A 16361-nucleotide genomic window follows, 5' to 3' on the forward strand; every position below is an offset into this window, starting at 1 on the left:
AGAAGGGAAAAGGAAGAAAGATGAACTGGTGCAATCACCCTACACTGGTGCAGCCAAGAGAAAACGCTATTAATTATCTAATAACTGTTCTTCCATTGTGCGCAGTCCAAAGTTTCATGATCGATACCAAGATAGTACAGAAAAAAGAACAGATCTTATTGGTAAGTCCGTGATGTGTGCTATGCAGTGCTATGGCGAGGTGTATATGTACTTGTAGTGTGCACTCTATTGAATTAAACAAGTGTGTGTATAGTGCGCGCATAAAGCGTATGATAATACATTAAATTATTGAATAAATTATTACGTATATATATATATATATATATCTCATGTGTATACAATAAACAATGAATTATAATGATTTTATATAAATATATATACATGTATGTATATTTTTATTTGCGTATGTGTGATAAATGTGTATAGCATTCAGAAACAGAAATAACTGTAATTGTATTTTATAGATTTTAGTTCATCGAATAAGATTTCTATCGTGATACGTGTCATCCGTGATGTGAATGTATGCTCGATACTTAGGCAAATCGCATTTTGCAGAACAAACGTTAATCGTATTATCACATTGAGTCACAATATGGACAAGGAGTCTAAAAAAGATGAAGGAGGTAATTTTTTAGAATAGCATGTGCGTAATTTGTGTTGCAGTCTTTTTTCAATTATAAAGAGTAAAAAAATATTTTATTTTTTATTAATATTATGTAAATATATACTTTTTTTTATTAAAACATTTTTATATCGTTTTTTCTCGGTATTACATTTGACATATTTTATGTAAATTAATCTAATAGTAATTATCTTAAACTTTCAATAAAAAGAAAATTTTATATGTATAGTTATTAAGTATATTTAAACTTGGTTGTTATAGATTTTTTTAAATTAAAATATATATATGTGTAGAGATCAATTTTTGATTTGTTTTAGATGATAGCCAAAGTGAGGAAACACAAAACGTTTTATCTGAATCATCAGAAGTAGAAAATCATTCTGAAATGGAGAGATTACGTAGATATTTAGCTCAAAAATTAAGACTTGTTGACTTGTCAACAAATGATCAGAATGATGAATCACAGCAGTTAGTTCTTTCTAAACTTAGTTTAGATGGAATTGTTGAATATATTAAAGAAAATGCCAATTGCAAAATTGTTACTATGGCAGGTGCTGGAATCTCTACCTGTAAGTATACATTAAAGATGGCCTAGCAAAGCACATGTAACTTAGATATCAAGAATATTAAATATAGTATTATTTGTAATGATAAATATAATGTACTGGTATGGTTCTATGTCAGCAACTTTGAATATATATAATTCCTATAGCAGATATATATCAATAATATATTATTGCAATGCAATATAAACATCTTTTTTATATATTTAAATATGTATCTACAAAATAGGTACAGTAATAATAAAAATTAACATTATGGATAAAATAAAAAGTGCAAGAAACAAGATTATAGCATCATATATATATATATATATATATATAATATATATATAACATTTAATTTTGCAAGCAATCTTTATAGCTGCAATCGAAACAACATTGGAAAACTTTCTTTTTTTATTATTTTTTCATTACTTTTTATAATAAACAATTTGTTAACGTTGCAATTTTTTATAAGTACTAATAACTACAATAAACATTAAGTTGACTTTTTTAACCTTAGCACAACTTTGGCATTTAGTTATAAAAAATTGTAACATTATCAAATTGTTTATTATACAAAGTAATACAAAATTAATAGAAAACATAACATTTTCCAATTTTGGTTTAGACAGACATTATTAGTGCCATTCTATCTCCATCGTTTATTAGCAAATGTGTATATACAAATACATACATATTTTTTTACAGCTGCTGGAATACCAGATTTTCGGTCTCCATCTAGTGGACTTTATCATAAATTAGATAAGTATAATTTACCGCATCCACAAGCTATTTTTGAATTAGATTTCTTTATGAAGAATCCAGAACCATTTTTTACTCTTGCAAAGGAATTGTTGCCAGAAGGCTTCAAACCTACAATAAGCCATTATTTTATTCGTCTACTGTGGGAGAAAGGTCTGTTGTTACGACATTATACACAGAATATTGATACACTAGAACGTATAGCTGGATTATCACCTGATAAACTAGTGGAAGCTCATGGAACATTTCATACTGGTCATTGTCTTAAGTGCCGAGCACCATATACATTTTCGTGGATGAAAGGTACATTTCTATAATATTTTCCTATATTTTCTGCATTAAATAGATTTATTTAAAATAAATAATAAATAGAAACAATGTACAACATAATATAAAAGTATGTTTATCATGTTGTGTTACGTTGTATATTATTTAGATATCCAAAAATTGTTAATTAAAATTTTTTTAATTTTGAGATATATAAATACTATTAAATATATATTAGCTAACTATAGGAAAGAAAATTCAGCTTCAATAATCTCTCTGTGTCTTGATATATGTTATCGGTAATGATTCTATAACAACTTTCAAATAGTTTTGCTAACTTTTATTAATAAATAAAATAAAAACAAATCTGTATTAATAATGTTAAATATTAAATATAACAACTTTTGAGTTTTATCACATGAATATACGTACATTTTTGATAAAGTAAATACAAAAGCAAGAAAGGAATAGTCTCTCGCTGAAAATTGTGTTGTAATACTTTGCGATTATACGTTTCTACACATTTATATTTTGTTGTACGGTACTGTTTACAATGTCAATGCGTATCTGGAGTTCTATTTTTCAACCATCTGAGAATAATACTCGTATAGAATTTTGGACTTTTCACGAATAATTGTTAACTATGTCGACGTATGCAGCGCAATGCAATTAAGTTTTAACGTTTATCTATATTTAATGAGTTCTTATCCTTCTTTGTTTTCGTTAACGTTGGAACTATTGGATAGACTTAAAGTAGGATATTAGCGATTAATTGATAAAATACTAATACACGTGACTTCAAATGATAGAAAAAATAGTAGAAGGTGTAATACCAAAATGTGAAGAGTGCAATGAAGGTGTTGTAAAACCCGACATAATCTTTTTTGGTGAAATGTTACCCGAACGCTTCCAAGTACTTGCTGATCGAGATTTCATAGAAGCTGATCTTTTAATTATTATGGGATCAAGTTTAGTAGTACAACCTTTTGCATCGCTAATAGATAGGTATATATTAAAATTCTATGAAAATGATCAGAAAAGGAACATATACGCAATTCAAATGTAATTTTATTTTTAAGAGTACGAAATACTTGTCCTCGTTTACTCATCAACAATGAAAAAGTAGGTATACAAGATCGTCTGTCACGTTTCTTAGGATTACGGCAGGGTTTGGTATTTGATGCCAAAAGCGCGCACGGAGGACGCGACGTAGCTTGGTTGGGTGATTGTGATACAGGTTGTCAACTACTAGCAGACAAACTTGGCTGGGGGGTAAAACATTTTTATTACTATTGTTTATTTTATATTATTTTATGCATGTTTTGAATGTGAATTAATAATGTATAAATGTAAATAATTTTAGGAGGAATTGCGAGTTCTTGTACAAAGAGAACACGAAAAATTGAAAGCAGAAGACAAAAGCGACAATTAATTGATGTTGAATAATGGGAATTAGTGATGTTTTTCTTTAGAAAGAATAAATAGATTATCCTTTTATTAATATTGTTATTTAAAAACATATGTTAAAAGGATAAAATTTTACTTAAAATAGGCAATAAAAATACAGTTGCAACACTAAAATAGAATACATGATGTGATTAATTTAAGAATTTGTGAACATCTATTTATGAACATTTGTCAGTTTATGTTATTGCTTCTTATGAGTAAAAAAAAAACAGCGAATATTAATGTGCAGGATTAGATATTATTGTTAATTCCATTTTTTTAATAAGTTATTATTTGATTTTTGTATAAAAAATCGAAGTATTGTAAAAATAAATTTTAAATGAGGTTTAAATATTTTGAAATCATTTCATAAGAGGAATCCTTTTTGACGCTATATATGTTTAATTCTAACTTCTAAAATGTATGTTGCTAAATAAAGTAAAAATAATGTCCATAATATTTTGTATATACATATATAACATTTCCTTCTGTCATCAAAAAATCTTTTTATTGTGTGCATATTTAGTTATAGTAGAAATATGTTGTAAATTTATTAAAGTAATTTTTTGAATTTATATTTCCAATTATTTTATTAAAATAACATTTTGATATTTTTATTTTAATGTAAATGGTTTAATAATAACTTCATTAGCTTCTCGTTGATGCACTTGTCCATCTCCAACAGCTGGTGATGCCATCGATTCTCGACCACAATATCTCAACTGAAAATGATAAAGTTATTATATCGTAAAAAGTAAATGATAAAATATGCATTTATAATTTATTTTTTTAATACAAAAATTAAAGTACAATAAATGAATATTAATGTTGGAGCATTAAAACGATGAGAATAAGATCCACTGTCGATTCGTACCAATAAAACTACAGTGTAACGAAGAGCGAAATCAAATGCGCTTATTGAGTAAATTCAAGTAAATTCCACGAAACCTCATACAATATTATATGGGTTAAAATTGATTGCGAAATCGCATCATAAAAAAATCAAATTAATAATCACAATTATTTGAAATATCTTCAACGCATGCGAAAAGAAGAAAGAACATAGGAGTCGTACAAAGAACGCAATTGGAGAAAGAGAAAAAGAGCGCGTGAGCGAATAAAATGGTAAACATAAGAATTGCAATGAGAGAAAGAGAGAGAGAGAGAGAGAGAGAGAGCGCATCGCATACTAACGTACAATGGATAGGAGAGAATAAAAATAAAATCCTCTTTCTTACAGTGTAACATTCTTAACGACGCACTTTTCACTTCCTTCTTCCTCGAATTCCAAAATTTGTACGTCTGGTGTACCCCGCGAGCGTCAGCTGCTGATTACTGTATCCGTAAGTTACAATTGGCTTATTATTTTACTCTCTCTAATTCTAAAATTTGATTGACTAACAATTTAACTCGTGATATTATTGCGGTGATTTAATAGAGTTTGCGTTTCAAGTTTGAAAAAATTTCAGCACGCAGTTAAAAACCTACATACGTAATATATAAATCATACGCAATTATAGAAGCACCCAAGATTCAGCTTGATCATTATGTTTCTCATCGGTTTTAATCGGTTTAATCGGTTTCTCACAGACGCGTTTAATTCTCCTATAAGATTTAATATTGTTAATTTTTGTAATTTAGTATTACTTACTTGTCGTCCACACAAATTTTCAAAACGTGGTTTAATAAAACTCCATGCGCCCATATTTCGTGGTTCTTCTTGGCTCCAAATAAAAGCTGAAAGTAGAAATTTATGTAGAAATCCATATTTTTTATATTAATATATTTTTTTATATAATATTTAATATTTGAATTAATAATAACATATTTCTACTTACTTTTCGCATGTTTATATTTTGCAATTTCTTCTAGTAACTCATATATAGGAAATGGACATAAACTTTCTATTCTAATGATAGCTACATTCTTGTCTCCAGAAGTTTCTCGATAGTTGTTAAGTGCATAATAGTGTTTTCCACTGACTAAAATAATCTTAGTAACGTTACATTTTTCTACTCTATCATCTCCTGTAAAGTATATATTTGTGTATATTTTATATGTATATTGTACATATTTTATTTACATATTACTGATATTTCAAATGTTGTTTGTCAACATGTAATATCTCAGTAATATTTCTGTAATATCATACTATAATTTTTCTTGGAAGAACATATAGAAATGTTTCAAAAAGAATATAGGATTCGCTGCAATCGTGTGGAGTGTGAGAAACATATAAAGAAAATTTGAAAAATTAATTTAGTACATTAAATTAATTTTTTTTATGCTAAAAATGACCCGAAGTGGTAACTGAAACGTTAATTTTTATATGGTACTTTCCTTTGAATTTTATAAATTCTCAATAGACACTTTGTGTTGTTACTATTTGCATATACCGTTAACTATTTTGAATCTTTAATTGTATCGTTTAATGAAGTTACTTTCAGCATCTAGAAATTAAATTTTATTTTTCATACCCTTTTCTATTTGTCGCATTCAACATTATATTTCTATTCTAAGTGTTTTTCTTATGTTTGCTTATAGTAATAGTGAATATGACTTCACTAATATTATCACGTACAGTATATAGTAATACACTATATGCATTAATAAGAAATTTATTTTTTGATCAGTATTAGCAATTTATACTGAAGTAAAGCTAAAGACGAAATATAACATACCGATAATAGCTTTAAAGCTCGTTCGAAGGTCAAAATCCGACAAAGGTGATACTGCTGCCGAATGACGTAATAAAATTTTAGGTGCTACTACGATCAGAGGTTTTCGATAATCCCTTATCATCTATAAATTTGAGATATTTTAAATCCTATTTAAATATTTAAATTGCCACTTAAAAATTTGTCGCAAATATTTAAATTTTTTCTTTTCATAGTAATGAATTCTTTCTCTCACCTGTCTTCTTAATAAGTGGAAATATTGTGATGGTTCACTGGGATTCGCAATATGTATGTTAACATCATCACCGTCGACACCATTTTCCTTACTGTTTGTTAATTGTAAAAATCTTTCTAGTCTACAACTACTATGTTCCGGACCAGCACCGTCATATCCATGTGGTAAAAGCATTGTTAGGCCACTACTCAGCATCCATTTTGCTTCTCCGTTTGTTATATATGTATCAATAATGATTTGTGCTCCATTGAAGAAATCTCCGAATTGAGCTTCCCAAATAGGTAACGTAAACGGTGATGCTATACTTATACCATATTCGAAACCTAGTACAGCTTCTTCAGATAGAATACTATTGGCTATCTCTAGTTTGCCAGTTTGGTCATTAACCATTGAATTCAGCGGAATAAAAATAGCTGAAAATTTATATTTGTATAATAATAGTACTTTTAATGGACATGTACGTAACAAAAAATAATAACATTAATAATTATAAATTATTCAAATATTTTTATGTAAATGTTTAGTATTTAGTTGTATATCGAGGTATACCTCCTGTAAATTGATCAACCAGCATTGCGTGTCTCTGCGAAAAAGTGCCACGACCCACATCCTGTCCACTTATTCTTACGTTATATCCTTGATATAATAAAGAACCAATGGCTAATGCTTCAGCAGTCGACCAATCCAATGCATTACCGTTTTCGATTTTTTTTAGACGATTTTGGACATGATTTTTTAATAATTGTGGATGAATAGCCTACATTATAACAAAATAATTTTATTAATTATACAGAATGCTGTAAATTTAATTGAATTTCTTTCTTGAATCTCAACAATATCTTACAATCGATAAATAAATTAAATGTTTTTTTTTCGCGTATTCAATATACTCTGATTAATTGTTTGTCATATTGTTTAGCGAGCAGCATCTCTTATCAATATTATGTAAAATAGAAGTCATAAAATATATTCTGGTAAGATAAGTTACACACACAGCATGAAGTGTTAATTGATTATTAATCCACAGAATAAATTAAACAAATTACAAACAAATTATTAGCTGTTAGAACAAAATCAAATTATATTCAGAGAAGTATAACAGCTAATTCGCAGCAAATGTTTCGATTTCAGATTAGGTCATTATTAGTGCTCATATAAATTTTCGAATTATGTAACTGTTTTGTATATTATTATCAATATAGAAATTAATATCATCAAGTATTATAATTATTTAATATCTAATTTTATAAAATCATCGTTCTGTCTACATTGAAAGACTTTGTTTTTCTTGAGTTTATTTTCCTTATTGATGAATTGATGCCATGTATTATCTGTTAAGTTCCTTTTATTATAAATTTTGTAGCACATACAAAAATTAATTTATCCTTTCTTAAAAAAAAAGTAACGCAAAATATTATACACTGAAATATGCTGAAAAACTATATATTTTGAAGAAAATTAATAAAAATATTTAGAAGGTATACTAATATCGAAACGAGAGATATGTATTATTTTTTTATAAATTTATTCGGATGTGTTACCTGTAAAAACAAGAATAGAATGAAAGTGTTAGAATCAATAATTGAACAAAAAATACTAATTTGTTGAAAAATATAAAAATTAATTTGCATTAACGAAAAACTTTGAATTTATTTTTCTAAGAGTACCGCTAGACGATGTCCTTCGCGTGCAAAATTTGGTCGTATTTTTTATATAACCAGGTCTATATAACCAAAGCTCAGATTATCTGCATGTCAAATTTATATAATACATTTGTACATATAATTTTCGCATATATTTAAAGTCACTAACTATTGACGTCAAAATGACTACAGCTTGCTACATGGGATATGTGACTATGATTCGAGTAAAATACATATTTATTTATTCTTACAAAATTTGATGGCACTTGAACACTTTTTTCTCCGATGAAATGTAACAAGCCTAGTTCAACACCAGTATCCCATCGCGTTATATTAGCTTCAGCTTGCTTCATTTTCGCCCACCTTCCAGTATAATTGGTTGACAGTCTCGATTCATCCTTGAAAGATTCTTTTAGAGTTTTATTCAACCACGTTGTGTGACTGTTGATAATATTTTCAACATTTTCTCGAGTAAGAATGTTGACGTCTACTAGCTTCTCTGCATATTGATCTGGTACAGATCTGTATTAAAAGCAATCCATACTATTTTGTGATTATTATAGATACTTTGTGTAATTATTATATAATTTATTTTGAAAAATAAAGTATTAATTTTTACACAGCATTTTATCCACTGTATTACTTCGGGAGTAATTTACTAGTCAAAAAAGTAAAAAATGCCGGAGTTCTGCTAATATAGCGCACAATTTGTAATATGTAATCCTAATAAATTTGCTATGTGATGGGCGTTTAATAATGTTAATTTTTTTATGTAGATTAAATGTTTTTCTTCCTCTTAGCTGATACCATATACTATAAAGTTGAATCCTTTTCCAAGACTTGTATATACTTACGCACGATTTTGTATAATTTTATACATGAGAGGGTTAGTGAATGTAGGATCATCTAGTTCGTTGTGACCCCATCTTCTGAAACAATTTAAGTCAACAAACACATCCTTTCTGAAATATCGTTGATAATTAAAGGCTATTCTTGCAGCTCGTACAACCATCTACAATATATTTTAAGATTATAAGTAAAAATTTACTATTAGTAAATGTTAGTATTTTACTTCAAAGATATACCTCAGGATTGTCACCATTTACATGAATTACAGGTGCAGATACAATTTTCGCTAAATCTGTACAATATCTTGATGATCGACTCCTTGAAGATGGAGTTGTGAAACCTAATTGATTATTAATTATTAAATGAATTGTACCACCAATTTCAAAATGCGGCATTTTGCTTAAAACTAAGCATTCCTGATTAACTCCTTGCCCTGGATAGGCAGCATCTCCATGTACCTGAACATTTTTAATATTAAATAATAGTGTAAATAAATATTTTAGAATATAATAGAGACACGTAACATTTTTAATAAAAAATTTTAAGAGAAGTCAAAGAGTTTAAAGAATTTAAACTTGTATTAAATAAATATGAAACAATTAACAATAAATAAACAAGCTCAAATAATTTAAAATTAATGTAAGGGCTTGTAGCTCTTTTTGTTTAAATAGTTACATCTTAAAAATGGAAACAATGTCATCCAATATTAAATGCTTATATCAAAAGATTGAGAAAGACCCCATTGGAAAATTTAAATTTAAATTTTATCATTTATTTACATTAGATATCGATATAGAATTATTTATCAGACATAAAGAGGATTATCTCCTCCTCATCATCTTCCCTCCTATTTAACGGCGCACGACTTTCCACGCAAAGCGAGATCCACTCCACCTTCCCTTTTGCTTAAAGACATACGATTTTTAATGCAAAGTGACATCCACATCACCTCTTCTCTTGTCTAAAAGCATCTGACTTTCTAATCAGAGAGATAATGTAATGTAGTTACTTTGTGTGTAAAGTAACGCCACTAAGTAGTGTGGGGGAGGGGGATGGACTTCATTTCGCATAGAAAATTATACCTATATTCATAGGCAGGCAAGCAATGTACTTTGGACCAAGTAAAGGTGAAATATTGCTGAAATATATTATCAATTTTATTTGTTAATAATTTTTTTAACGCGAGTATAATATGACAGCACATTGCTATCACGCCAGAGGGCATTTTTAGCCCCTGTTGCTTTCGGTGTGGAGATTTTAGCCGCGATACCGCAGTTGTAAACGTTCCGCGAAACTATATTCGTTTATTGATCTTTTCTTTTCTTTCCTTATAATAAAAACACTACTTTTAACTTTAAGTCAAAGCTGTATTTGTTTCTGATATAAATCCGGCAATTTATGTCTGAACAGAAGTCAGGTAATTGTAAGTTATTAAGGACAGTTTTGTTAAAAAGTCAATCATTAATAGGTTGTTAAAGCCATATGTTAATGATAAACTTTTTCTATTAGTTATTAATATGTAGTATCTATAACTTACCTGAATATTTATTACTTTATCACTCCATGTTGCATCTTCATTATCACTATACGCGGCTTCTTTAATTGTCTGCATAATTCCTCGTGTTTTTCCCATCGACACAGGGTTTACTATTTCTAAATGCGATGGATTTCGAAGCATGGTTACATGGAGATTCTTTTTATCTACATTAAGATCAGTAGAACTTATAAGGTGGCTAATTACATCTCCAGTACAACTGGTCGCATCCGAAAATTCAGAAAGTCCTTGTAATTTACAAAATAATATTTCTGGTGGAAAATTTAGTAGTCCCGTTAATAAATTAAGGCGACCGCGGTGTGCAGCACAAATAACTGCGTGTTCCAAATTATCTAGAATTATAACATTGCAATTAAATAAATTTTCACGCAATGAATGATATTGTACTATAATATTATATTATAATATATTATATATTTACCTATTATATTATTATATATTATTATATAATAAAGACAGTAGAAGAAGGCTTTACAATAATAAATAAACATTAAATGATTTAATAGGCAACGAGCCGAAATAAAAATATTACAATTAAGAAGAGAAACAAAGAAGATATATTTAAATTATAAACAACAAACGTTTCTCGACACCGATTATATTATATATTTTATATACACTTATTAATAGTATCATATTTTAAAAAAAATCTAGAAGAAAAAGATTTTTAATTTAATTAAATATTTGTTAATTACCTAAGGCACATAGTTTAAAAAGCTCATGAAAGAAGGCCATCATGCTCTCGGCTCCTTCTCCTCCGTACCTTTTTAAACTGACAAACTTTTTTGCTAGAAAGTTATCGAAAGCTTGACTTTTGAGCATTTCCGTGGCTATCGTTTTACGTGTTTCATTATTTAATGGTTCAGCTAAAACTCTTTCTACAGTTTCGGCAAACCATTCCCTCTCTTCTTCTGTCTACTCAAAATAAAAATCCTCTTATTATTAGGATTTTAGTTACAATTTATCGTTAAGTAATTTTTTCCTATATAGATACTACGGCAGATAATAAATACAGATAATAAATATTCTTCAGTAGACACCACGATTTATATTGTTTCAATGTATTCGTAATTTTTAAACAAATTAATTTTTAAATAAATTCTTAGATTTTTGTATGTAACTGTAAAGATATACTGATGAGTTAAAATAGGTATACTAAATTTGCAAATTACCTCGAGATAACTAAATTCAATTCCAACAGCACCGCTGTAAGTAGCATGTAAAAATTGAATAGCTTCTTCTATTGTTCCTTCATCTTGTCGGTTAAATAAAATTCCGCGAAAACGAACTTTATCCAATAAATTTAGTCCAAAATTTTTTGGTTGCAGTTCAGATAATAACTGTGGTTTGCTAGTAGAAATGGGATTTATATCTGCTTGTTTATGTCCATGAGTTCTATATGCATTGACTAATCTGTAAAAATTGCTTTGTCTCGTACGCTCATCCAAATATTCTTTTGGCACTGAAAAACATAAGTAGTATAAATTACTCACACGTGATGAATTTTAAACATAAATAAAATCACATAAAATTGCAAACCTTTTTATCACGTGAAAAAAGTGCGTGCTTTATTAATATTGTATGTATTAAACATAGGGAAAAGATTTGCTGTAATTGTAAAAGGATTACAAAATTTAATTATCAATTTGTCATAGCAAACAAATTTACATATTTTGACTTCGATCGGATCATTTTCAATGCTACAAAAATCGATATCATTAAAATTTACAATAATTATCTTTATGATTTATGATATTTCGAATATAATTCAATATTTAATATTTCGCTAAATAAATTAATATAAATATTAAATATATTTGTATTAGTATCATTTGTATTATTTAGAAAAAATCTATCATACATATATTAATATATAAATTCACGCGAAATTATATATAAGTAACTAAGATCCAAGCTAAACTGTTACAGGCTTCGTATTCGTATTAGTTATATTTGTATTAGTTTTTATTATTTTTCAATACTTTTTATTAATTTTTAATAACTATATCTTTAAAATTCATAATATTTTACTATTAAAAATATTATTTATGCTGAAATATTTTCAAAAATATTTCAGTGATTTTTATTTCTTATTTGAATGATTTCATTGTCGATTTTAACAATTTCAGCGATTTTTTTTTCACCAGAAATTTAACAAGTATTTTGCGTTTGTGGTAAATAGTTTTTGTAGCGTGTACGAAAAAATATTTGTTAAATCTCGAATAGTTTGCTAGATCCCTATATTTTGCAAATACAATCTGTAATCATTTAATTTCGCGATGTTTTCGATAAAATTCACTTTTTAGTTTAATTGAACATTATAGCAGACATGTTAAAATTATTCTAAGGGCCTCTTCCACCAATTTCTGATTAAATTAATCGACAATTAATTCACACAGGTACTTAATAACAGTTTAAATGTATCACAACGCCGCCTCTCTCTTCCTCTTTCGAGATAAATTGTGTTTAGTTCTCACGTTGGCAATCATGATAATTTGTTAACCATCTATGTATATTAGTGTTAATCGAAGTTGGTGAAAGAGGTCTTTAATCTTATTTCTATAAAGATCTGTTTTTTTTATTCCTATACTAAATGTCACTTAGAACTCTCTTTCTCTTCTTCTGTCAAATATTAATATTTTATATTAATATTAATATTTCATATTAATTATACTCCAAAAGTGTACATTAGCTTAGCCATCAGAAAACAGACCTTTAATATTGAGAATAAGCAGGATAAAAAACATTTCACTTAAATACGTCTGTAACAAGAAAACTAGATTCAGCATTATTTTTAATGAGACAAATACCTTCAAAGTGCTTTCGTTGATTGCACTTATATCCATAAACACCATTTTCACTGTGATATAATTTATCACTGATGCAGGTCAACCATTTCAATCTAAAGCCTGGGTTGTTTTTTCTTATCATAAATTTTTCTATCACGTACATTATGTAAATGGTTTTGATAACAATTGTGGGCTAAACTGCAAGTGTGAATCTCTTATGTCTTGCGTAGATCAAATATCTTTATTAACGAGGTTAGACTCCCTTCCTCTGTGACATTCTTTCTTATATTATACACTGTACATTATATGCCATTTCAACGCTTGTGAATTCCTTATCTGTTTACATGCCTTATCTGTATGTGCGTGTAAGTGTTTCGTTTAGATTAGTTTTCTCAAAAATACACATAATTCATTGCTGCGTTCATCAGTCTTGCTATTACTCTTATTTATTATACAGATAAATATTAAAATATTAATTGACTAGGACATTTGCGCGTAAAGCAATATTAAGCGATCCGGTTTCGACTCTCGGTCGAGGTAATATTTTTCGCAATATATTATTAAATTATTTACAGATTTTTAATATGTTATTTATAGACTTTAATATAATATTCAACGTAATATTAAAATCCAAGAAGCAATGAGCATAAAAAACATTGTTAATTTAACTAGTAATAGTATTGCGGTAATTCATTAGTTTGTAAAGCCTGAAAAAATTTCGGCGCGTATTTACGGATCTACATACGTAGTATATAAATTCACACGAAAATTATAATAGAAGCTTCAATATCCAGCTTGACCATAAATGGCTTATATTCTTATCTAAAATATTAAAAGTATAGGTATTTAAAATATTAAATAGCTACTCTGTATTAGCTATAAAGAAAACAAGTAAAAGAGTGCATAGCCTTTTTTAAATAAAATTTTCTTCAAAGCACAAAGATACAATAGATAATTAATATAATAAATTATTAAAAGTAATAAATGATTTTTTTGTTTTATGCTAAAAAAACATTTTCTTCACTATAACAAATAATTTTTTACTTTTAAGTAAATTTTTTTTTTCTAAACAGCTGCATATTTAATTTGAAAAATAATATTTTTTACTCAAATAAAATGCTTCCTATAAAAATATGTTTTATTTAACGAAAATAAAATTGCCAAGAAAATACAAATAAGTATAATATAAGTATCTATTAATATATATTATATTGACGCTTCATTATTAAACGGTAATTCAGAAAAAGCGCTCGCTAAATCAGTTTCCTCATATTCGTCCAATTTCTCTTGTTCTTGATTCTTGGAGTGAACAGTCTGAAAATCCTGCGGAATAAAAATCTTTGTCTCGGACATATATTTCTTGTCGGCCTCATCAAAATGATGCAATTTGGACCACCGTATCGCTACGTCTTTGCACACGCACTTTCTGAACATCAAGCAGTGAATGTGACGCAGTTTCTCGTATTTTATTCTCATGAATCCCATTTTGCTCAGCGTATACCTCCAAGATCTCATCAATCTCGCGTTCGCACCAACGTGTTTCGAGTCCGGACTCACGATAATCAGTATGCCACCATCCTTTAACACATCGTATGCATTCCTACAACAGATGTATCTCTGTTTTGGACATGGGAGATATTCCAGCAGTAGAGAAAATACTACAGAATCAAAGAAACTCATGGGCAATTGACAAATCTTCTGCATATCTCGTGAGAGAATTTTCTCCTTTCCGATCGTAATGTTCAAAAAATCGCATTGATAGACTCTTATTGTGGGAATTAAATCTATTGCAGTTACATCAAACGCATTGTCAACACTTAAAGGATTGTAACAACTTCCTACATCTAAAAGCGATATTTTCCGTCCATAAAAATTTTGTAAACCATTTTCCGTATGGCTTGAATGGTTCTCGCACGTTGTACTTTCATCGTGCGAATTTTCTGGAGAGGAAGTCATTTTAACAATTATATCTAGCTCTCTCTTATCATATTTCTCTCTACCACCGTTGTGAAAATATTCTTTGCATTGAGCTTTTATCCATTCCATTCTACAGAACGTTCCATTTCGCAAATCTGTGTTACTGTTCACCCAATATTTAGTGGCCAATTTTTGCATAGATATAGCATATCTCTGAAATAATATTGAAATAAATTAAATTATATAATTATAAATATACTCTGATTTGCATTTCTCCTTCTGAACTGTCAAAATTTAATTTTATAAGCAATGAAAATTTAAAGCAAACCTGTAGAACGTCATTTCGCGCCAAATGGCGTTCCCATGCCATCTCGGCGCCATATTGGTGGTACTCAGCGCGCAATAAAACATGAGTTTCTTTCACGATGTCAGCTAGACGTTTATGCTCCTCCATTGTAGTTTGATTAATAAGAGTATTTTTTTTCTTTTTCCAGATATTTTGGACGATGAAAATGCTCAATAATTATAGTATTCTGCGTATTCTGTAAAGATCGCAGTACATTTTTACATAACGCTGCATAATGCATAAAAAAAATCATTTATACACAAACCATAATCTATAAGAATTGACTAATCATATTGACGAATATATTTGTGTTTATATGTTCAAACGTACGTTACAAATCGCTTACGAATTTAACTCGTGTTCATATCCTAATTTATATATATATATATATAATTGCTATACGAGATAGTTTTAGTTTAAAACAACTAATCCGTAGTTTTCTTAATTGTTTTGTTGCTAAAAGTAAGTTATGTCTGTGCTCTCAATGATCTTAAATGTAATCCGGGTTAATTTCCTTCCAAAAATTGTTTTTTATTTTTACATTAATAAGCATATTTTATTCATATATGTATATAATTACTAGACTGTAATAAATACATATTATAGTAAGAGCCAATTTTATTAATTTTCTTTATGAACAAAAAGCTTTTTTGTACTCAAATTTTTATTTCCATATTTTTAGATTGCCAAATAATGAGCGCTCATTG

General features: G+C 28.2%; 3 protein-coding genes across 6 annotated transcripts; 1 reads left to right on the plus strand and 2 right to left on the minus strand.

Moving 5' to 3' along the window:
• The first annotated feature begins 347 nt into the window (after window positions 1-347).
• On the plus strand, window positions 348-3668 carry Sirt2 (Sirtuin 2). Of its 2 annotated transcripts, none has more exons than XM_018550276.1 (7): window positions 348-383; window positions 465-643; window positions 940-1191; window positions 1876-2232; window positions 3006-3201; window positions 3276-3468; window positions 3560-3668. In XM_018550276.1, exons 3-7 carry the CDS (start codon window positions 1008-1010, stop codon window positions 3626-3628), a joined length of 999 nt encoding a protein of 332 aa, XP_018405778.1. In that variant the 5' UTR covers window positions 348-383; window positions 465-643; window positions 940-1007; the 3' UTR covers window positions 3629-3668. The 2 variants fall into 2 exon arrangements, with proteins under 2 accessions (XP_018405778.1, XP_018405777.1); XM_018550275.1 differs by having other exon boundaries at window positions 465-623.
• A 490-nt stretch (window positions 3669-4158) lies between these two features.
• On the minus strand, window positions 4159-13952 carry LOC108782193 (probable 2-oxoglutarate dehydrogenase E1 component DHKTD1, mitochondrial). Of its 3 annotated transcripts, none has more exons than XM_018550394.1 (13): window positions 13413-13952; window positions 11775-12064; window positions 11298-11517; window positions 10585-10934; window positions 9284-9505; window positions 9053-9210; window positions 8450-8720; window positions 7105-7312; window positions 6556-6968; window positions 6324-6444; window positions 5481-5669; window positions 5294-5379; window positions 4159-4364 (listed from the first exon to the last, which is right to left on the minus strand). In XM_018550394.1, exons 1-13 carry the CDS (start codon window positions 13552-13554, stop codon window positions 4257-4259), a joined length of 2778 nt encoding a protein of 925 aa, XP_018405896.1. In that variant the 5' UTR covers window positions 13555-13952; the 3' UTR covers window positions 4159-4256. The 3 variants fall into 3 exon arrangements, with proteins under 3 accessions (XP_018405896.1, XP_018405897.1, XP_018405899.1); XM_018550395.1 differs by lacking the exon at window positions 4159-4364 and adding an exon at window positions 4907-4977; XM_018550397.1 differs by lacking the exons at window positions 4159-4364; window positions 5294-5379; window positions 5481-5669 and adding an exon at window positions 6018-6092.
• Window positions 13953-14597: 645 nt separating this feature from the next.
• On the minus strand, window positions 14598-15880 carry Samtor (S-adenosylmethionine sensor upstream of TORC1). The gene is made up of 2 exons (XM_018550399.1): window positions 15637-15880; window positions 14598-15521 (listed from the first exon to the last, which is right to left on the minus strand). The coding sequence occupies exons 1-2, from the start codon at window positions 15760-15762 to the stop codon at window positions 14598-14600; spliced, it is 1050 nt and encodes a 349-aa protein (XP_018405901.1). The 5' UTR covers window positions 15763-15880.
• Between the last annotated feature and the right edge of the window lie 481 nt (window positions 15881-16361).

This window comes from Cyphomyrmex costatus, unplaced genomic scaffold, assembly GCF_001594065.2.
Source record: "Cyphomyrmex costatus isolate MS0001 unplaced genomic scaffold, Ccosl1.0 scaffold97, whole genome shotgun sequence".
Taxonomy (NCBI): domain Eukaryota; kingdom Metazoa; phylum Arthropoda; class Insecta; order Hymenoptera; family Formicidae; genus Cyphomyrmex; species Cyphomyrmex costatus.